At 36.8% G+C, this 23,115-nt stretch overlaps 1 protein-coding gene across 2 annotated transcripts in view; it reads right to left on the bottom strand.

Moving 5' to 3' along the window:
• The window catches only part of FNDC1 (fibronectin type III domain containing 1), a 541,793-nt gene that overhangs the window by 329,797 nt on the left and 188,881 nt on the right, over positions 1-23,115 (bottom strand). For both annotated transcript variants that reach the window (XM_044054699.1, XM_044054698.1), the window contains exons 5-6: positions 6,266-6,453; positions 362-469 (exon numbers count right to left, since the gene is read on the bottom strand). In XM_044054699.1, coding sequence (XP_043910634.1) covers positions 362-469; positions 6,266-6,453 — 296 coding nt within the window. The remainder of the gene's footprint in view (positions 1-361; positions 470-6,265; positions 6,454-23,115) is intronic.

Below are 23,115 nucleotides of genomic sequence, written 5' to 3' on the forward strand. Positions count from 1 at the left end.
TTCTACATCTCTCATGGCCACAAATTTGCTATGGCCATTGCCACTAGCAACTACCATTTGTATTGATCCTGCTGTGTGACATTTTTAGGGGAAAGCTCAGTCGTTATTTCTATGGCCTTAATGTTTCTTGGCATCCAAGCTTAATGTTATCAAATTGGAAATCCTTAAATTTTAAAGTCTTGATTTGTTATCTTGGTAGAACATATACTTTTTCTGCAGAAATTCTGGAATTATGTCAGTTATTTTCCAGCGATATAGTCTCTGACATTATAGTTTAGGGGCACTGATACCTGGCTTTATAAAAGTTGATAGTATGGCCACAACTAGAACATTAATAATACCAAGCTGCTAAGAAGCTTACCTTTTATTTTTCCATTTGCCTCAGAAGGGTGATCCCAGGTTGCAATAACTGCAGTTTTTTTGCCATTTAGCAGTTGTACATCAAAGTTTTCTGGTGCACTCGTAGGAGCTGTTAACATAAAATGGGTGCATTATTTAATAATAAATAACTAATACCACATCTGAAATGCATAAATACATGAGATTTAATGAAGATGGTGACTCCTTTGTTGGAAGTTTACTTTTCTACATGATACAACATAGACTCAATTTACTCTCAGTTTTGTACTGTTGTTAGCAACATAAGCACTGTTACAAATAGTAAAAATAACACCAGATTTATGAGAAAGCTTACAAGGACTTAAAAGCTTTAACTTGGTTGTATCAGTCTGTAATTTTACTCAAAGAACTTAAATTAGGTACATAGCTGGGCACGTTAGACATTTCATAGTTTCATGAAAATTTGGGAAGAGGTAAGGTGTTGTGGGAAAATGCAGAGCACATAATGGAGAACTCTGTAATTTTAGAAGGTTGAAGGAAGTTATACAACAAGAAGATGATGTTCTTTAACACAGATAAGGGAACCAAAAGATGTAAGGAAGACATTTTACAAATTTTTATAGCACCACTTTATCTATATATTTTTGTAAAATTTATCCTTGAAACATTTATCCTGTTCACATCTAAAGAAACTGTTAGTTTCGTCTTAAAGAAAATGTCATTCATTTTTCATAAAAATATTCAAATGATCAATCTTGTTTTACATTTTCAACATGTATTTTCTAATTTCTTAATTAAATAATTCTGTCTTCCATACCTATTTTATCCTATTAAAGGTTATGAGGCAGCTGGACACTATGCTGACAAATAACAGGTTAAAGGAAAATAATTTATGCTGAACAGGAAGTCAGTCTATCACAGGAAACATACACACTCTCACACACAGCACAACCACATGTGAACAATTTAGAACATTCTCCAGTTCACCTAAGCATCTTTACTAGGTGTGAGAGGAAGCCATCGACCCAAACAAAGATCTATAAGGGCATGTGCAGACTCAACACTTAGGAAGGAGCTGATCTAGAGAACAATGGGTCATGCTGCAATGCTGATAACCATGCCATCACCACAATACCTGTTATGCTGATGTCTAGAATGAAAATTTAAAAAATAAACAAATGAACTCAAATATGCGGTACTGCAAGATTGGCTCTGCGGTACAGGTAAACAGTACCTGAACAGAGAGAGAGATATGAGTGAAGTGATGTGGCTCCACTTGCCTCTCCCAAGGTTGAGGATAGTAAGTGCCCAGGGAGAACATAGAAAAAGTGCAATTTCTCCAATGGACACTAATGAAACCACTTCACATGCATGATGGATTGGGCAGTGTTCCTTGTAAGCTATGCCTCTTGGGGAAGTCAGGGTTGACCAGCATGTGCGTCCATTGCATGTCACCCATCAAGATTCACAAGCTAGGCATTTGAGGTATGATAGGGTTAAAAGAAGGAAAAACCCTTGAATAACCAACAATTGTTCACTGAATGACAATCTCTCCCAGCTGACCCTCTCCCCAATGATGGGGAATGAAGGGCCAATTGGCTTGGAGGAGGCTGATGGTCAACAGGCTATGATAGCAAAAAAACTTAATATACACATATACTGTGGTACTTCAGCAAAACTTGGTGATCTTTCACAAGATAGAAAAACAAACTACAAGATTTCAATATCCAGCATCTAAGTGTCATTCAAGGCTCTGCAAACCGACAAGGAAAAAGGAAAGAAGGTATCTGAGTAGGGGAAGTGGCATAAAGAAGAGGAGAGGAAAGGATGACAAAGAACAGCAACAGATTTTAATGCATAAGATTTCTTCAGTGCAACTTACTCATGAGCAGATAATAGACCTTCCTTCTTTCTATCAACAGACAATAATACAACTATTGTCATTACTGACCTGTGATTATTTACTAGGAGTATTAGTTTAAAAGTGATTTTTCATGACAAGAATGAACTCAGCTTGTTTTAGAAACTGAGCACTTTTGTTCCACATAAATGATCCTTTTGAAGAGGCATTCTGTCAAACATGTGAACAGGAAATATATGATTGCACGAAGAAGAAAGACAAACATAAAGGTATATTTTATAATATTTCTCACAGGAAGATGTGAGTCTTGAATGATATTAGGTTTAATGCACTTTTATGAAATTAAGGCAGCAGATAAAGGTGAGAGAACAGAATGCTGAAAATGCAATAACTCAAGTTTTATGGGAAAGATCTACATCAACTAAACATTTCTGTGGCCATGCTATAGATGAAACAAGTGATAGTAATGAAGAACAGATAAGACTAAGGTTACCTCTAACATGTCCTAGGAACACAAGTATGGTTTGTGATATTATTATGAGAAACTGGTAAGTATTAAAACTTATTCAAGAACTTTAAGAGATTATATGTGATGCCCATTATTTTGCCTTTAAGAATAAACCTTCCCTCAAGAGACAACTATGTTATACACATTTTTATGGTTCTAAAGGTATTAAATATAATGAGGACTTGTCTATTGTATAATTGCAATTATTACCCATTAATCTTGAAAAACAATTTGTTTACACATCCATTTACAAACAGAACCAATGTTGTAAGTCAGTATGCTGACTATAATACTTTAATTTCTTTGGCTGTGTGCATAGACTGCCATTCTTTTTATGTAGGCAAGAATAAAATACAATTGTGGGTAGGGATATGTGAACATTTAGATGATACTAAGACACAGAATGAAAAGAATGCTTAGTCAAGCATGTCACTGAAAAGGGGCAGATACAGTAATTTAAATGTATGATGTTACAAGTAGTGCAAGAAAATCCACAAGGTGGTGATATTAGCAGTCAAAAAGAAGTTATCAATGGAAAATCAATTTAAATGCAGTAAATGTACCAAAACTAAATGACAATGGTTGCCTCAAACCAATATTAAAAAAAATTGGAATCTGAGGCACTAGTTTATGTGGAGGATCAAAGTGAACACAATGTCTAAGTATTAAAATTAAGTAGCTTTATTAAGTAAATAAAAACATTTGTCTCAGCTTAAAAAAAAAAGATCATCATATAACAGAAAATGACCAATCACAACATAAATATTATCCAAATCATTGCATATTTTTCTTTTATCAAGGTAACTAATCTAAATATATGTTACAGAAAAACTGAAAAATAAACTTAAAAACAAATCAACTTTCATCTTAAATTTTTCAACTTTAATTGATTTTATATTCATGTGTCACTGACACCTGGAAATGGGTAGCCTGATATCTACACTGTTATTGGTAATTTTTTGTCGTGTGGTCAACTTTATTTGTATTTTAAAATGATTTGAAATCATGGCAGAGTTTATTCTTTGAAGGCATATGGTTGTTGGTTAAGACAAAAGTATTTATTTGCTTAAAGACTCTGAGTTTTTATACTTTTGCAATGTGCCCACTGTGATCCTGATGTCATTAATGTTGCATATTTAGCAGTTGTTTTTTCAGATGGAATTTTAAATAGCTTGGAAAAGTGGTGTATTACGTGTAAAAGTGCTTGATGCTTTGGACTTGTACTGAATAAAGTTTGCCCTTGAAATGTTCCTTTTCCACAGTAATTTGTTTGATGTTTGTGTGGGATTCCCTACAGTTAGCTGATGTGAAATTACCTGAGTTTAATTTTCCAGCAGGAAAAATTATCAAGAGTTAGAACATTGATCAGTGCTTTCCACAGGAAATCATTACCAGTGCAATATCTGAGTGTGCCAGCCATGATTTAATTCTCCTTTCTTGGAGTTGGTATATAGAAGTAATAAAAATGCTCACATCTAAATTTTACATCCTTCTGTGTTTCATGCATTATTTTTCTGCATTTTAAATTGTTAGCTTTGTGGATGTTGATGCTTAATAGTTGAACCATTTTAGTGATGTCATCTTTCAGAATAGAAGATTGACTATGAGCTCCAAGTCCTTGATGGTGTTTTTTCAGAAAACTGCTTGCTTTGTTGTATTAATTTTAAGGATGGAGAATGTTTTCTTTTTTAAAATTAATGTGTTTCACAACGTTATGCACAATATGTATTATTCTGTGCCCACATTTATAACACTTTCATTTTCATAAGCATTTTGTATCACTGTATTCCCTCATACTATTCTTCCTTCAAATTATTTTAATAACTTGTTTCTCATTTCATGTAATATGTTAGTACTCTTCTTGTTCTTGCTACTTATATTACTCACAGTAGAACGTGCAGCCTAATAATCGGTGTAATTTCCTTCTTTCGATGCATTATTATTACGTGCCAGTATACAAGACTAGATATGAAAACGAAGAAGGATATTATAGCTTAACAAAGCCTATGAACAGCCAGTGCTTAGCAGTCACCAAACCTTGCAGTTCCTAAAATACACCAATATTAAGTACAAGGAAGAGCATGGAGTCTCAGGGTGAACAAAGCAGTCACGCATGATTAAACCTTCAAGGGATTGGAAAGGTTACTAAGAAATTTTATTTAAAGATGTCTAAAAGGTAAATTAGAAAGTTACAGGTGTCTGACCTAAGCTAGTTGGTCATTGTACGTGATGATATCAAAACTTACTTTGCAAAGCATATCGCAAGCAACTTTGACTACTAACCTTCATATATATATATATATATATATATATATATATATATATATATATATATACATATATATTTCTTGGTTCCATTTCAGTGACTAACAACATAGATGTTTTTCTATAAAGCAACTGCAAGCAGTTTCGATTATACCCCTGCTGAGTTTTATCCAGCCACTTGATGGTCACTATGGCCAGCTCAAGCTGTCTGTACAAAAATGGAAATACACTGAATGGGATCCTATGATATGCAGTGCTGACTTTAGCTTAATAGTTTTGTTGCCACAAGCACATACTTTGAAATAGTGTTCTTTGTTTAATACATTGCTGCAAAACTGCACAAAATCACCCCTGGCTTGGAGGCCTCTTGGACTAGAACCCTGACTATGTCCAGATAATTAGTGACTGAGGGGCTGGAGAATCTGGGTATGGAAGTGAGACTGAGGGGAGTGCAGCAGCTGACCCACCTCTGTGGGGAAAGAGAGGAATTCTGCTTGCCAGGGGTACATCTGTTATGAAGCAGGCTACAAATGGCCTGGCAGCAGGGATGGTTCAGAACGCATGTTGCCATACACAGTTATGTGTGCGATATCACTCATGAGTTCCACCTTAGTTAGTGTTTCCACACCTCTTGAATACCTAAAATCTCCTCACCCCCAGCTGCATAAATTATGCCTTCCTCCTGACTCTTACCCTTAGGAAAGTGGGGCAGTGACCTCACATAGAAAGATGTCACAAGACAAACTCTCTCTCTCTCTGAAGAGGATACTGCAGGATTTCATTAACCTTACAGCAGGGGATTGAATGGGATCATTGTGGAATATAGGGAAGATTTCAGCAGTGGAGGGAATGTGAACCAAAAGCATCTGCAGTTTTTAAATAATAAAAGAAGCAGCAATCGGTCTGCATCAGCTTATCATATAGCATACTATCATATCGTGATAAATTCATTGGTGAGATGCATGGTCCATCTTTCCACCCATTTAACCAGAAACTATACAGCATGACAGCTAGATGAACAAACAACTGGATGGATCTTTGTTCATATTTAGAATAAAACTAGGAATGAAACTAGTGATTATATACTATGATTCCTTTGTGAATTTCTCTCCCTCTTATATCACCTTACATTATTTCACAGGTATGAAATACTGAACAATTTCACAAAAGGTGTTAAACTAGCTTGCAGTTTTCTTTGTACATATATATTACATGCCATTATGGATAAAGCAATATTTCATTTACAACTAATCCCAAAATCAAATTAAAATATTTTTAATATGACCATTTACCAGATGATGGTGTTCTCTGAAACACTGATACACTCCATTTCCCTTCATTTTCTGCATCCAAGATTTGTACTGCAAATTCATACATTGTGTCTGGTACAAGGTTGTCGATCAGTACTCGTCTCTGTGTTGTCTGTTTATAATCCCACCTCGCTGACTCTCCTTTTTCTCGGTATCGGATAGTGTATTGCCTGAATGAACAGAAAAAGCAACCCAATGTAATATTTAACATATGAAAGAAAGCAAAATAAATATTCTTTTTTTTTACTTTATTTTTACAAGCATACACAACATACAAAATTATTCTTAAGGCTTATGTGATCATTTTTGAAAAATTCAGATCATCTGATCTGTGATAAGGCAACATTTTGTTGTAAGCAACAATATAGCTATAATACTATAGCACATAGAATGAAATTATATTAATTTTAAGAACTGTGGTTGCAACTGCAGTGTCAAGCTTTAGTGTGAATGTAATTAAAATTACAGATGTGTAAATCACTGAGTTCTAAAATTACAGTAAAACTTCATGCACATGTTTTATGATAGACCAGTACAATAAGCAAATATTTTTTATTTGTACAGCTGTGTCGCAGATCATGGTTCAATCTGTGTAATGTTATGATTGCTATACAAAGGTTTTAATATTTAAAATCATGCTTCTCTTAACTCAGGAGTGATTCAGGAATGTTGATATGCATAGGGCTTGGCAAAATCTCCACAGTAGATATATGTATTTCTATTACATACGTGTAGGACACAATTCGACTAGTCTGTGACATTGTCTAATGTGCAAGTACCCTGTGATTTCCTTTCAAAAGCTTCTTCCAAGAATTGTATTGCTTTGAATTTATAAGAGAGCTGCACTAACCTGGTAGTCTAATTTCACCATTTCTGACTGAATGCAAATGATGTTACATGACTCATTTGTTTAGCACTTGACTGGAGTCCCTTAACTTAGCACTTGAATGTGTCCTACTCTCACTCCTTCCTATTCACCTGCAGAATTATTCCTTAGTGGACAACTCCCTCAGTTTCTGTTAATGGACTACAATACTAGTGTACTGACTACTCATGTTTGTGAAATTTATGAATATGTGATACCTCCTACACACTGATACTGCAATCACACCAGACTCTGCACTCTTCCCATATCCAGATAGTATTGGTACTTTTGTTAGTACCTTGACTTGACAGTATGTGCAGTGTAGCATATTGTGTATTTTTTGTTTGAGATAAGTTCAGAATATGAGCTAGAACCATGGGTCAGCTGTCAAGAACATGATGGGATTTTTATGTCAAAGCCATCACAAATAATCAGGATGATACTGAAAAGGCAAAGTTTTGCTCAAACTTGTCTGTGTTTTTCATAATAAAACAATTTATGCTGACATAAAGTGCTGGCCATTTTGTTTTGGATATTTGTTCTTCTGGCCCTGCACTTTCCCATACATGTGTGGTACTGGTTACTTGGATATATTTACATCAAAGCCATCACAAATAAGCAGGATGACACCACTAGGCTAGAACAGATTGACCTACAGAGGATTATAAGGGAAACTTGCCTAAGATCAAAAGGGACTCCTTGGCAGCAACCTTCAAAAGGAAAACTTCTTCTGTCACTCTGCAATCTGTAGAGGACTAAGACGAGGATAAGGCTGGTGACCTATCACTTTAGAGAGTATGATGGTAGAAAAGGTCATGGTCGCAATTAATTTTCATGGCATCAGAAGAGTTTTTAACCAACTAGAATTCATTATTAAGGAAATATTGAAAGCAAATAAGTAAACTTTTTAACCCTAGTAAACTGAAACCATGCAATGAATGATACATTCAATGTTAAACAGATATGAAGAGCGGTCCAATATAATAGATAACAGGAGCTTATGTTTGCATGTAGAACAGCACATTTTTATCTCTAGCCATGAAAACAGCAGCTGTAGCAATAGTATATTGGGTGCATTATTTCTTCCTAGTAAATGGTCTTAGGATATGCAAAAACTGACTAGGAAAATAGAGAAACAGTATGTGATATTACCACACAAAGCTTGAGGGGAAAAAAAAACAAGAATGCATAACATATATTCATTACTAACTAGAATCATGCCACTGTAAAGAGTCTTACCCACTCTATAATCCTCAGAGTTAACTACAGTGTGAAATCCTGTGTTAAGCTTTTTACGTGCAGTGATTTGACACTTATTTTGACATGTCGTACAAACTAATATTGGACATAGTGAGTAGCTACCAAGGTGTGTTCCTGTGTGCTGTCTAGTTTTTCCATTAGAAAGCACAGATAAGCACACAGAGGATGTTTTTGGACATTATAGGTCTGTAATATCTACCATTCATTCGCATACCACTGCTTCCTACTTCATCTGATAGCTGTGAAAAATGGCTGGCAAACCACAACAGTTCAAAGTTAAAAACAGAACCAGTTTGTTTACTTAGTGAGATTATTTGAGACATGCTAAAATATATCCATCCATCCATCCATCCATCCATCCATCCATCCACAACATCTTTTTCACATTTTTGCATATGGGGTTGGGGTGTCACTTAAACAGTGAAAATATATGTCCTACTGCTATTAAAATAATAACTGCAATAATTTCTATAAATAATTTATTTATTTATTTAGTGCGGACAGTCACCACTGGATACATGTCCATTTTCAGCGGAGGCCCGGGAGAAAAGCTCCAAGTACATAACAGACATATGAACATTGTTAGATACACATCTTGGGAAAAAAAAAAAAAACAACAGCAGCATAAAACATATAGTAGTTACAAGGCGGTAGGCCTTTGTTAAAAAGTAGTGTTAAGGAGAGTGAGAAGAGAAGGGGTAAATGATAGTGGTTAATTTGGAACAGGGACATTGCCAGAGAGTAGTGAGAGAGGGGTTTAAGCTTTTTTTTTTGTAAGAGGAGGGTTCTGGGGTGAGAGGGGTGGTAGGGAGTTCCACATTTTACCTACAAAGCTTGAGAATAGAGAATCCCCAGCAGAATTATTGGCTTTGGTAGTTTGAGCTAGGATCTAAAAGATTGCAGGAAAAATAGGGCAGGAAAATAGTTTTCAGAGCTTTGTTTTTCTGGCTGGGTGATACTCTCTGGAGACGCTTTTGAGCTGGTTGAAATGGATGAGTTTGCTGGGAAACTCTCTGAATCTCTAGTTGCTTCCAAGTTAGTGCAGTGGCATGCTCTAAAGGTGGAATTTGTGGCAAATCTAGCTATGTGTGGAGTGTGATTGTAACAAGTTTGTTAAGGGTTGTCTGTTTAGTTGTTTGTAAAGGGGGGAGGAGGCAAAGAAGTTGTTGATAGTAGTGTGTGCTGGCAATTGTAAAAATTTTAGCGTGAGGAGTGAGAAAGTGTTTTACTTTATAGACAGAGCCAAGCTTTTATTGACGGTTTTGATGGTATGTCAAGGGAAATGGTATCAAAAAATACACCTTTGTGCTTTGTGTGTGCTCTATGATATACCATCCAGATTGGAGGATGTAATAGAGAAGGTGGGGAAGAGTCTTGTTAGTGGGTGGAGAAGTAAGTAGTTTTTGTTTTGTTGGGGTTGAGAACTAGTTCAACTTTGAGACCATTTTTTCTATTAGGGAGGAAGGTGTCTTTTGGAAGCAGTGAGGTCTGCCAGGTTGCTGATGGCAATTAAAAATATTCTGGCAGCTGTCAGATAAGGAACTTAATAGTTTTTCATCTTTTAATCCATGCAAATGCACAGACACACTTACAAAGATAAACAGACCCCCACAGATACAGACACACACACAATGCACATGTACACAAGCACAGACACAGCCACAAAGACACTCCCAGACTCACAAGCATACACGTACACATACACACAAATACACACACATACACACTCAGCAACACCTAGACTCCCCACTACACAGACACAGACGCAAACACACACACATATACAGACAGATTCACAAACCAAAATACACAGATATCCATCACAGATACAGATACACATTTTTGCACACACATGCACACATACACACATACACACACACACACACACACACACACACACACACACACACACACACACACACACACACACACACACACACACACACACACATGCATCATGCATATCATGCACCTGGAAAAGCCCTAACAATTTTTAACTAAATAAATACAGCTCTTAAATCCTTTAACTATCCCCATAGATTATCATGGCTCTTCTTATACCTAGCAGCCTACTGGCTGTCCTCTGATGACCTCTTTCTTCAGAAAGGTGATGGTTTTACACACACCCGTACTAGGAACCTAAATTCACACCAACAAATAAATAAGATCTGTTGGAGACATGTTCTGAACTCAATGTATTCCCACTTTCCCATAATCCTTCCACTCTACCTCCACAATCCACACACTCTTTCTTTCCCCCCTTCCACTTCAAACACATCAAACATAAAGAAACTGAACAACTTTTAAACAACATTCTAACAGACGTCCCTCCAGGCTCAGACGTCTTCCCCCGGTTTCTTTAATAATTTTGGGACCACCTCATTACCCCTTTCACTCATCTGCATAACATCTGCCTCTCTAAACACATCATTCCTGAAATCTATTAAACAGCCCTAATCAAACTACTTCAAAAACATCCAACCCCTCAGACTGCTTCTACTTCTGGCCCATCTTTATCTTTCTAGACCTTGGCAAAACTTTTGAAAACATTGTCCAGTTTCAACTTTCCCACTCCATTCAACAGTACCACTTTCTCTCCTGCAAACTGTGCAGCTTCTGGCCAGATCAAAGCACAGTGACTAGCCTTTGGACCCTGGCAAATAGCATCTTACTAACTACAGAAAATGGTAATATTGTCAGTGTACTCATTATCAACATCAGCAAAGCATTTAACCTCATTCACCATGCTCTTCTACTAAATGTTGTCACTGATACATGAATCAGTCCCGACTCCCTCCATTGCTTCGGGAACTTTCTACAAAACAGACATTTCAAAGTCAAAATAGGGAAAGCTCTCTCTCCAAAGCTAGCCCCTTACCAAAAGATGTCTCTTGAAACTCCAGTCTCTCTTTCCTTCTCTTTTCATCTTCATTAACAAACTGCCTAATGACCTTCATCTCCCTCTCTTCCTTTATGCTGATCATATGGTTATTCCCTGGTCTAATCACTCAAGATCTAGCACCCAAAAACAATTTTAATCTGACCAGATCTTCTGTATGAATTGTTTGTCCCACAAAATCTAATACTCATCTCATTTAAAACAAAAACAATGCTATTCAACACCCTCTAGAGACCCAGAAATTCAATCAAATGTCCACATCATTGACCTGAATAACTCCAATATCCAAGCAACCTTCTTCTACAAGTACCAAGGCCTATGGCTGGACCCTGTCCTGAACTTTCTCCACTACAAAGAAAAAAAATGCAGCTTTTCTGGTCAAAATATCCTCCCCTTTCTTCTCAACTCCTTACAAATCTATATAAGAAAAGTAGCTTTACTTTTCCATTTAAAGAAAGGCCTTCCCTTAATAGCTTCATTCTCCATAAAAAAATGTCAAAACCTTCCAAACCATCTCCAAATTTGTTTGCAAGTTCATAACTAACTCTCCTCCACTTAAACACCACTGTCTCACCCTAGAAAAATTTGGCTCCTAACCAATCTAACAGCAAATTTTTACTTGGGGTCCAAATCTTCAAATTACTGTACAGCTTCCTCCTCTCCCTGCAAAGTCCATAAAAAACATTCTCTGTATACAACCTTTGTCGTTCCTCCCAGTCATCTCTCTCTCTCTCTCTCACACTCTCACAATCCCATCAACCTCCAGCCTATTAGACACATGTTCTCCATTCTTGCTCCCTCTTTTTTAATATCAGAAAGTAACAATTAGCACTGCAGTACCTTCATTTTGTCACACAGTGCGTTTAACAGTCAGTCCATCTGTGCTATAACTGCTATGCTGAAATAGCCAAAATGTACTTCTGTGGCATAGGGCAGGTATAAATGGAGTTGGAACAGTTTATCGTGTACTGTATAGCAACAGAAAAGGAGCATATAGTATTTTAAAATTATTCTGAAAAGTAGCATTTAACATTGTCGTATTTGTCTGTCTGGTCTACAAGTGTGACATTCTCCTCTGCATTTTTCCAATACGGAACATAATCTAGCACTATTCTTAAAATGAAGCACTATTTCTGAACTGTACTTTAACTGGAACTATGAAATTAGGAGTATAGTGAGTTGGGGCATTGTATACTGCATTTTATAGCAACAGAGAAGATACAGCAAATAAATAGATTTTATTTACATTTACTTTGCAACACTGAAACTGCTGGGTGATTTTTTTTTACATTACCAAATACTGAGGTTTGACAGCTATTTTGATAACTATCAGACTACAGGGGCTGATTCCTAAAATTTACTGAAAGGACTTACTAAGCTAACTGCTCCAAAAGTCGGTTTAAGTCTAGCCAATAAGCCGAGGTCAGAACCAAACTCTGCACCTTATATCTGTGAGATGAAGACCATAACCATTATGCCAACCACTCCTGTTTTATGCAGATTTAATGGCCCAATGTTTTTCAAATTTGAGTGAGCACTACTAATGTTAATCAATGCCCTGTGGTCAATGTCTACATATCTTGAACAAACAAACAAAAAATGAAGAATACCTTCAAAACAAAGAAAAAATTGAGAATCCAAACATAAAAATGTTTACGATGGAAACTATAAATACTAGAAAATAATAAAACTTAAAAATTTGTTTTAAATATTATTTTATACAAATACCAGTAAGTCTGCCAAACTTAACTTTCTGAGATCAGATTTTTAACAAATCTATGTATCACCACAGCCTGACTTATGATCTGTAATTTGCAAGTGGAACCCTACAGTCAGACAGTAGCATCTGGTAGGATGAACCCAATGATAATTTTATTTTAAAAATTTTACATAGTTAAAAGGTTATAATCTTGCATAATTGTTTATTTAAAATGACCAATACTTTATTAGAATTGTTTTCAGCAAATACATTTATCAGTGATAAAGATTAAAATCCTGAGGTCAGATGTTATAGTCTATGAACCCCACCACCTGAACAATAAAATCAAAAATGTGCAATTCTGATCAAAATGCAATTTACAAAATGCTTAAAAGGCATGACACTTACAAAACGAGTTACACAACAGCACTCTACAGTTTGATTGGGGGGTCCTTAAATTGCTACCTTGAAAATGTCATACCAAACTTATGTTTAATGAAAAAAAAGTGATAACACTGCACAATAGTCAATTAAAATTGTTTTCAACAAATGCCTATAACTTTGCCAAAACTTACCATTCTGAGCTCAGCTTTTCAAGTTGCCATCTATGAACAACCACAGCCTGAATTATGGTAGCTCAGATACAAAATACAGTTCATGAAAATGAATGTGAGATAATATTTACAAAGAGAATGGCACAGGGCACAAATCAATTTGAATGACTACCGTGAAAATTTAATTCAAAAATTCCATACATTTAAAAAGTTCTAACAGCTTGCAACAATGCATTAAAATTCACATTAAAATACTTGGTAAAACACATCATGTTAAACTGCTAAATGTGAAATGAATTTTACTAAAAAAGTTAGATGCCTTTTTTATTATTACAATAAGGCACTTAGGGGTGAGAGGCACAAATATTACTGCATGCCCTTTAGGTTCCTTATGTTTAGTACCCAAGATAATGCAATATTCAATATACCCCTGAAGCATTATTGTAGGCATTCTCACATGCATACAAACACACACACACACACACACACACACACACACACACACACACACACACACACACACACACACACACACACACACACACACACACACGCACACACACACACACACACACGCGAGCGCACGTGTGTGTGTGTATGTGTGTGCATGTGTGTGCGTGCATGCGCGCATGTATGCATGTATGCATGTATGTGTATATGTATGTAATGTATGTATATATATATATATATATATATATATATATATATATATATATATATATATATATATATATATATATATATATATATATATATATATATATATATATATATATATATATATATATATATATATATATATATATATATATATATATATATATATATATATATATATATATATATATATATATATATATATATATATATATATATATATATATATATATATATATATATATATATATATATATAATTATATGTTTATGTGTGTGTATATAGTTTGATTTTAAACTGTCAAACAGAGAAAATGCAAGAACACTAAATCCACCTCCCCAGTACAATCAAAGAGCCATCACATAAACACTCCTTTAAAACACCACCCATAGCTACACATAGTAACACCATATCCATTGCCTTTACTGCTAAAACCTTATGGCCCAGCACACAGCCAGACTTTCTGGTCATTGGTAATTCTATAGTGAGGCACACCAATGACCAATATCCCACTCACCAGACTGAGTAAGGAGAGAGTCACGGTTAGCTGCCTTTACCAGGCTGAGATCCAATTCACACAGGCATTAAGGTCATTGAAGCACAGGTGCCAGTATGACTCTGTCATAGTCCATGTGAGTGTTAATGACCTCAGACGTACCTGACTATATGAACTAAGACATGATCGATCTCACTGATTATGTGTCTCAGGCAAGAATGAACCTAGCACTGAGCAGTATACTACCTTCTCCTACATGTTACCAACAGAAAATGATTTATTTTAACAACTGACTTAGTTTCTGGTGTCAGTCCAAGAGGGTACCATATTTGATGGCCTGGGAGGACATGATTGACAGACCATGCTGCTTTGCCAGGGATGGTCTCCCCTTTAGGCTTTCGGATATTGGCAAAGACCTTTTTCACCCCAATAGAGCCTTTTTTGGGCAACGCAAAACTGATAAAATTATTGACTTAACTGAACCTATCTGAAGGTGGCACTGCTCAATGCTGGAACTCTTAACAAGAAGCTCCACTCCCTGCAAGCCTTCTGCTCACCAGAGAGTGCAGACATTTGTGTAGTAACAGGGACATGGTTTAAAGTCGCTGAGAGTACCCCAGCAATGCAAGGTTATAATGCCTTTCACACCTTTAGACCAGCTACTGTACAGGAGGAAACTAAAGGTGTAGAACTCTCCGTCTAGTTTAAAACCAACCTCACATCCATACTAGTTAAAGTTTATGACACTGGAACTCATACATGCACAACTTACCATAAACAGGGTCGCATACTACATCTGTGCAAACTATAGTCCCCCCCCATGTCCCAGAAAACCCAAACTGTTCATACCAGTATGATATTCATGGGGGATCTCAATTACCCCTTTATAGATTGGGAATCATATACCACTTAATGCAGAAGCCTAGCGATTCCTAAACACCAACATCCTGCAACAGTTAGTCCATTCTTCTACTAGGGACACAAACATCCTTGACCGTGTACTCTCAAACATAGGGAGCATGTATTGTCTTTCCTCATCAGATATGATCATAAGGCAATATTACTTGAAATAAAAATTAAATCCAAGTATCCAAAAAAACTTAGGAGCTATTCCAAGGCTATCCTCTCTCTACTAAGCAACACCTTGGCTTAATTCCAAGCACTCCCAAACCCAGTAAACACCATAGCATATGCTGAGCTATTTACAAAATCTCTGTACAGCCATACCGATAGCTGTATAGAGTGAACTGTGTTCACTTGTATTAAGAATAAGGCAAACTCAAAAGACGAGCCACCTTGGTGGAATCCCAATATTAATCTGTTATACAACGAAACAAAAAAAATCTTGGCCAAGCATAGGTGGAACAAATCTATACATACTAAAAGCTCCCTGGCCAATCTAAACAAGCAGCTAAAAGGTTTAATTAATATTTCAAAGGCTAAATTTGAAGATAAAATAGCTTCCCAGGCAAAGAACAACCACAAAGCTTTCTACAGATATGTCCATAACCTCAGAGGAAGTACACAACAATGCGCAGAACTTATTGTAAATTACATCACCCACACTGAACCAGAGTCCATTGTCAACCTTTTGGCTAACAGGTTCAGCTCAAATTTTTCCACCAACTCCCCCCTGATAGTCCAAAGGAAATACTGTATACCACAATCCCCCAACCATTACTAGTGCACTTTCCAAGGCCAAAAACACTGCATCGATGAGACCCGATAACATCCCTGGATATTTAATAAACAACAAGAAACATGACCTCTCTGATCCACTTGAACCAATTTTCAGCTGGAGCCTTCAGTCAGGTTTTGTACTCAAGAAATGGAGGATGGCTACAGTCATTCCCCTGCACAAAGAAGGTCCAACCAACCACTGATTCAGGTAACTATAAGCCCATAAGTCTTACCAGCCTCATATGTAAGGCCATGGAAAGAATCATCATGGACATGATAAATAAGGACATAAGTAACCTGAAAATGCTGGACCCATCACAATTTGGCTTTTTTAAAAGGAGGTCATGCCTATTAAATCTGGTGGATTTTTTTGAAAACATCACCAGGACATTGTATGAAGTTAAGACTGTGCACACAGCTTACCTCAGCCTGGCCAATAGATTGATACAATACCCCACTCAGCCATTAAAGACAAGCTCACTGATTTAGGTATAAACCCTTTTATCACCTGCTGGACAGGTAACTCTCTGAGTGATAGGACCCAAGAGATCAAAATAGGTGAGGCCACTTCCACCAAGAGGCCAGTCACTAGCAGAGTCCCCGAGGGTTCAGTACTGGGCCCGCTCCTTTTTGGCATCTATTTTTCTTCAAATGGAAGCAAATGCTGAAGGTTTATGGTGACTAGGCTTGCAGTTGATTGCAAGCTAGGGATTATCATGGACTCCTCTGCCAACACTAGCATTCTTCAAGAAGATCTATCTCTGACTAACAAATGGTGTCAAAGTCATGGTCTTAAGCTCAATGCTAAGAAATGCATAACTGTACCCTTTGCGAAGTCAAACATCCCGGCTAATTACCATGTTGATAGTACATCCCTAAGAGTAAAAAAATTGGTCAGAGATCTTGGTATGCACGTAGACAGAATCCTTATCTTCAACCACCAAGAGGCCACAGTGGTGTGGAAATCCTTTTATATTGAACAACTTATAAGTAGGGCCATGGCGTCTAGGTCCAAAGAGGTCATTATCCCATTGTACTCTGCCCTTATCAGACCACTCATAGAGTACAGCAGTCCCTTCAGTATGTACCTGACCAGGCATATGCAGCAACTAGATCAACCTCAAAGGTTCCATACAAAGAGATTGCAAGGTGTAACAAACCTGCCTTATGCAGAGTTCCTTAAAGCCCTTTCCCATCTACTCAGTCTCCTATACATAGCTGAGAAAGTATCTATGCCTGGCTTACAAGGCATCTGCAAACCCCACACTTAAGAATCTCCTGCATATTCTTAAGTCAAAGAGTAGCAGAAATTCAAGGTCTAGGGACCTGAATTTTGTCTGTGACTTAAACAGAACATGCCGGAGCGACAGATATGTGTCCCAGAGATTGCACCTCCTATGGAGCAGGCTTCCCATCCATGTGAAGCTGAGTTTGACTATTACCCAATTTAAGCACAACCTAGACAAGTTGTGAGGATAAGAGGTAATGCCAGCCATGCCAGGAGAAGTAGAGCAAATAATGTATAACTTATGTCAGCACAACTAGTGGGAATTTTGTAAATAATTATATGTCATTTGTATATCAAACTGATTAGTACATATGCATGTGCTGAAAGCATATTTGTGAGGTTTGCCCGTGTTAAAATGTATCAACCGTGTGCCCTGCTAGAAGGAAAAGAAATGTACATGTATTATTGTAACTGAATTACATGCATACGTTGTAACACCATATACTGGAAGTGAAGAAGTTAATCTTAAAATACCGGACTTTGCAAAATATTCTTGAAATTAAATTACTTTATGGGTTAAGCCAAAAAGATGTTATCCCACAGTTGTGAATGGAGCCAAAGATGCCATGACTGTCTAGAGAATAGTTTGTAGCTCTTGTTGGAAGAATGAAATGCTTTTATGATTTTATGACTTCCAGCAGCTGCACCACATCTGAACAAACTATATCTGTGTATTGTAGCATATAGGTGCTAAACCCTGGTAGTTTCCAGTGATGGGGGATAGTGTGAGAAACAGTCAGATGACCATTTGTATGTGATGTCATTCTTTAAAGAAATAGTATTTTAATATTAATTTCATACTCAACTAATGCAGTACCTCCAAGATAACAACCTTCTCTCCATATCTCAGCATGGCTTTAGACCTTCCCATAGCACCACCACAGCACTACTATCATTCACCAACATAGTTAACCACCACAGAAAGAAGGGTCTATTTGTATCTTCCATATTCTTAGACTTATCAAAATACTTTGACATGGTAAACCACAGTATGCTTCTTGAAACTCTATCTACCCTAAATATAAGTCCCTCCTCTATCATGGTTTAACAGCTATTTATCAGGCCATCAGCAAGCAGTTCTCTGGCAGAACCAATTGTCCCTCTGTTACCAGTAACCATAGAAGTCCCTCAAGGGTTCCATCCTTGTCCCCTTGCTGTTCTCTCTATTTACTAACCAGACCTCTTCATCCTCACCCTCTGCCTCAGTAGTACAATACGCAGATGACACCACCCTTATATGTGCCGCCCCCACCCTAAATCAACTGCAAAACCTAACCCAAAACAACTTCACCCTAGCCAAAACTTGGTTCACTAACATCAAACTTCTTAATCCCAAAAAAAACAAACTAATTATTTTTGGCCCAGGCAGATCTCTTCCCCTAAATAATAATTTCACCATCAACTCTAAAGAAAACATTCAAATCAGTCCAATCACACACATCAAACTTCTAGGTGTAGAAATAGACAATAAACTGAAATTCGACATCCCCATAGCACAGACCATCAGGAAAGTTAACAAAAAGCTTGGACTCCTCTACAGGAACAAACACTTTATCACTAAACATACCAAAGCAACCATTGCAGGAGCTATATGACTCTCCCATCTTGACTAATTTCTGCCTAACCGATCTAAACAAAATGGAATCTTGCTATAACAAGATTGCCAAGTTTGCTATTGAAGCCTAATATAGGTCCCACCACTGTCTATCCCTTAAGCAGGTCAACTGGCTTAAGTTGCCTCATATACTTCTACTCAATCAACTCTCTATACCGCACAAACTCTACTACTTCCCTGATAAAACCTCAGCACTTCAGCATCTAATTCAGCCCCACATTCCCTCTAGAGCCTTAAGATCTAGTAACCAAAACCTCATAACTGTTATCAAGCATAAAAATGATGCCGGTAAATCCCTCTTTGCCAGCACCATTGCCAAAAACTGGAACACACAACCAAGCCATATTAGTTCTACTACCTCCAATTTTCATTTAAAAAAACTCCTGAAAACCCACTATCTAAATGACTGGCTATGCTCATGACACTCCCCAGGTTCATCTATACCATAAGAATGTTTCAGGGTTTCAGCTATGTATAAACAGTTTTCTCCTGAAAGCTTGTTAACTCATTGATATTTACCTTACTAAACTTATACCTGTAACAAAAAAAAACATATGTTGTTTTAAGTTTATTATGTACCTCCATGATTTTCTTTTGTAAGAGTCATTAATCTCAACAATATTGTGTATGAATGCTATATGTATGCTCTATTTTTTGCTCTCTCATGTATTGTATTGTGTTACTGATGGAGATTTTCTCCCTGGGCCACCACTGAAAATGGACCTGTGTCCAGTCAGACTTTCCCAGTAAACAAATGTAAAATAAAACAAATAAAATGTAAATATTAGAGGAGACTGAAGTCTCAGCAGCATTCTGTATTCTGTCTTGGATCTGACAACAAGGACACTCACCCATCTTGCCTTGTTCTAGTCAGTAAGTAGGAACAGTAATTATTTTAGTCAATCAGGAATAGATAGTGAGACTAGCTAAATGCTATTTTTTATAACTGTGTAAAACTTTCCATCAGTGTTATTTTTAATTTTTCCTGTAACTGAAACCCTGGTGTTTACTGTAAATATATATTTAGTATTTTCTTGTTCTTCTATTATTTATTATTAAATATATTCAAACTTTTCATTGTGGCTGGTCCTTTTAGAAAAATATTTAAGTTTGAGAGTATTTGCATATATTTATTTGGTGATAACTCTGGCCAGTCCAGAAAGCCTGACTGTTTGGTCAACATTACCATTTGTATTAATATTAATTTCACTCAGTATAATTGGGTAACCTTTTAAGAGCCTTATAGAAACTGACTGGTGGCAGTGAATCTACCTTATAGCCTGTGGCAAAGTTGATAGAGCAGGTAATCTGTGCCAGGCTTTCCCAGGTGTGTGTGTGTGTGTGTGTGTGTGTGTGTGTGTGTGTGTGTGTGTGTGTGTGTGTGTGTGTGTGTGTATGTGAAAACTGAATCTCAAACAGTGTGTGTGTCAGCTACTTGGGGTAAGGACATGAAGCACTGGTTTCATAGAGAGGGTGCTGGGGGACTTGCCTTGGACATCCGCTGAGGACCTTGCCCTACAACTATACCAGTTGGGAGTATAACTGGGGACTTAGAGGGAGACAGACAGAGGAATCCAGACCCCAGACTGTGTGTGTTTCCTGAGTGCTCTTAAAGGAAATTGTACTTGATGCAGAGAGATCTGTATCTGGAAATACTGAGTGTATCCATTTGTATTCCAAGTGAACGCCCATCTCCTGGGTCAGTGGTGAGGATTCAGGCTTCTTGATTACTGGCCCAGAGTGGCGACTTCACACAAGTGGACGGGGAATAGGAAATTTACACCAGGCCTGGCACCCATGTTCCTTATGGACAGAGGTAGCTTATAAATGCATGACACTTAATGTCCTATTTAGATACACAACATCATTATTCTTTCAGGAAAACATGGTCAGGCTTAGAAAGGTCCCACTCTGTGTTGTTAGCCTAGTAACAATTTATGAATCTAAGAATATCAGCTTATTGCATGTACTTTTTTATGTCTGTGTGTGCAAAATCACAGTACAGTGGGGATCAGAGAATTTATCCTTTTCCCACATAGTGTTTTTTTAGAGTTGGAATATATAATTAGCCGAGGGGGTAGTGGTTGCCTCTCAGAAATGCTTTACATTTTATTTATTATTATTTATTTAGTTGGTTGCATTTTTAATCAGCTGGTGATTGACAAGTTGCATTCAAGAAAGCCAGAGAGGCAGAAGTTGCAGAGATATATTCAGCTGCTCCATAGCTTATAGAGTGGAAACTGCACAAGTAACCAACTTGATGAGCAAAATCTGGCAAAGCTGAATGTGCCCATTAACAGAAATTAGTGCCATTGCAATTTCTAAGTGACTGCCAGCAATTCCATTAATTTTGGAGATGTCCCCCTTTTTCATATTTCTGTAACTGGAGTTGATATATTTAGGTTTTGGGGTGTTAGAAGCCCGTGTACTACATGGGGGTGGAGCAGGCTTGCTACCTGCAAAATTGCTTACAGTTAATTTATCATTTGTTGTGTAGGAAATTGCATTCTCTTGGCTCTTAGCGATAAAGTTTCACATTGTTTGTGTGTGTGTGTGTGTGTGTGTGTGTGTGTGTGTGTGTGTGTGTGTGTGTGTGTGTGTGTGTGTGTCTGTATGTGTTGGGTGGTACCTGTATTAGCTGAATGTTATTGGACTTGAGGAGGTATAAATTAATTAAAAAACAAAACAAATACTGGTTAACAATTTCTTAATGATGTTATGAAATTACAACTAAAAAGATTATGCTTTAGTGAACAAACATATTTTCACAATTTTAAATGTTGTGACTTTATTGTAAGAAAAAAGATTTCAACAAAATTCATGAGGCTATGCTCTTTTGTCTTTGAAGCTAGAAACATTATTAGCTAAATATTTTTAAAGGTAGGTATCCAAGTACAACTCCTGGAAATTTTTATGAGACTGTTATTACGTCTGTGTACATGGAGGTGACACAATTCATTACAGTTCACTATAACTGGTTTAACTAGACAATCATATGGAAAAATGCAGAGGTTAGAAAGGCAGTTTGTGGTGCATTAACTGAGAGCATCACACGGACACGTTGTACTTTTTCAATTCAAGTAAATAAAAACTAAACAAAAATAGAGAATCTACACAGCAAAGTCCATTGGAAAGGCTGAATTTTTTTTCAAAACACTTAAGTACCTCTGTTCAGTAAGTTATCTTCAGACCAATTGATTGCCAAATGTTTTACTTTGTTTTCCTTTGAAACCAAGTCTGGATTGCCACAAGGAAAAACAAAACCAGCTATTTGTCATTGCAGTAGCCAAATAATTTAGATGTTGGATAATTTGCAGACCTTCACTTCCTGTATTTTCATTCCAATGCATCCATGACCACTGGCTATCCTGTGTTCATGCTCTGTAAAAGTCAAAGACCGCTAATGTTATTCTAAGGGGAAAATAGACTCCCAGGGCTATGGCAAGCCTTTACATCCTATGAATCTGCAAATGGGTGAATGACCATTAGAAGTCATTTTAAGGAAATTCTGATTAGTAGTTTAGGTTTCTGAATATACTTGTAAGTACTATTATATTTAGACATAAATTTAAGGTTACTGTTGCACCTCTGGGGAAAAGTAACAAGGCAGCCATTAGGCAATAGAGGCATTATATTACATCACCCTTTTTAATGAATTAACAAAGTTCATTACACATAACTGACTTAGACTCATATACTGCAGGATTAGAACAGTTACATTATGTGTTTTATTGTCTTTACACCCATGTCATTTTTCAAAAAGGGTAAATTAGCTGAGCTCAGCGATTTATAGCAGCATATACATAACAGCATGCATTG

This window comes from Protopterus annectens, chromosome 13.part0 (genome assembly GCF_019279795.1).
Source record: "Protopterus annectens isolate FY-2018-M chromosome 13.part0, PAN1.0, whole genome shotgun sequence".
NCBI lineage: Eukaryota > Metazoa > Chordata > Ceratodontiformes > Protopteridae > Protopterus > Protopterus annectens.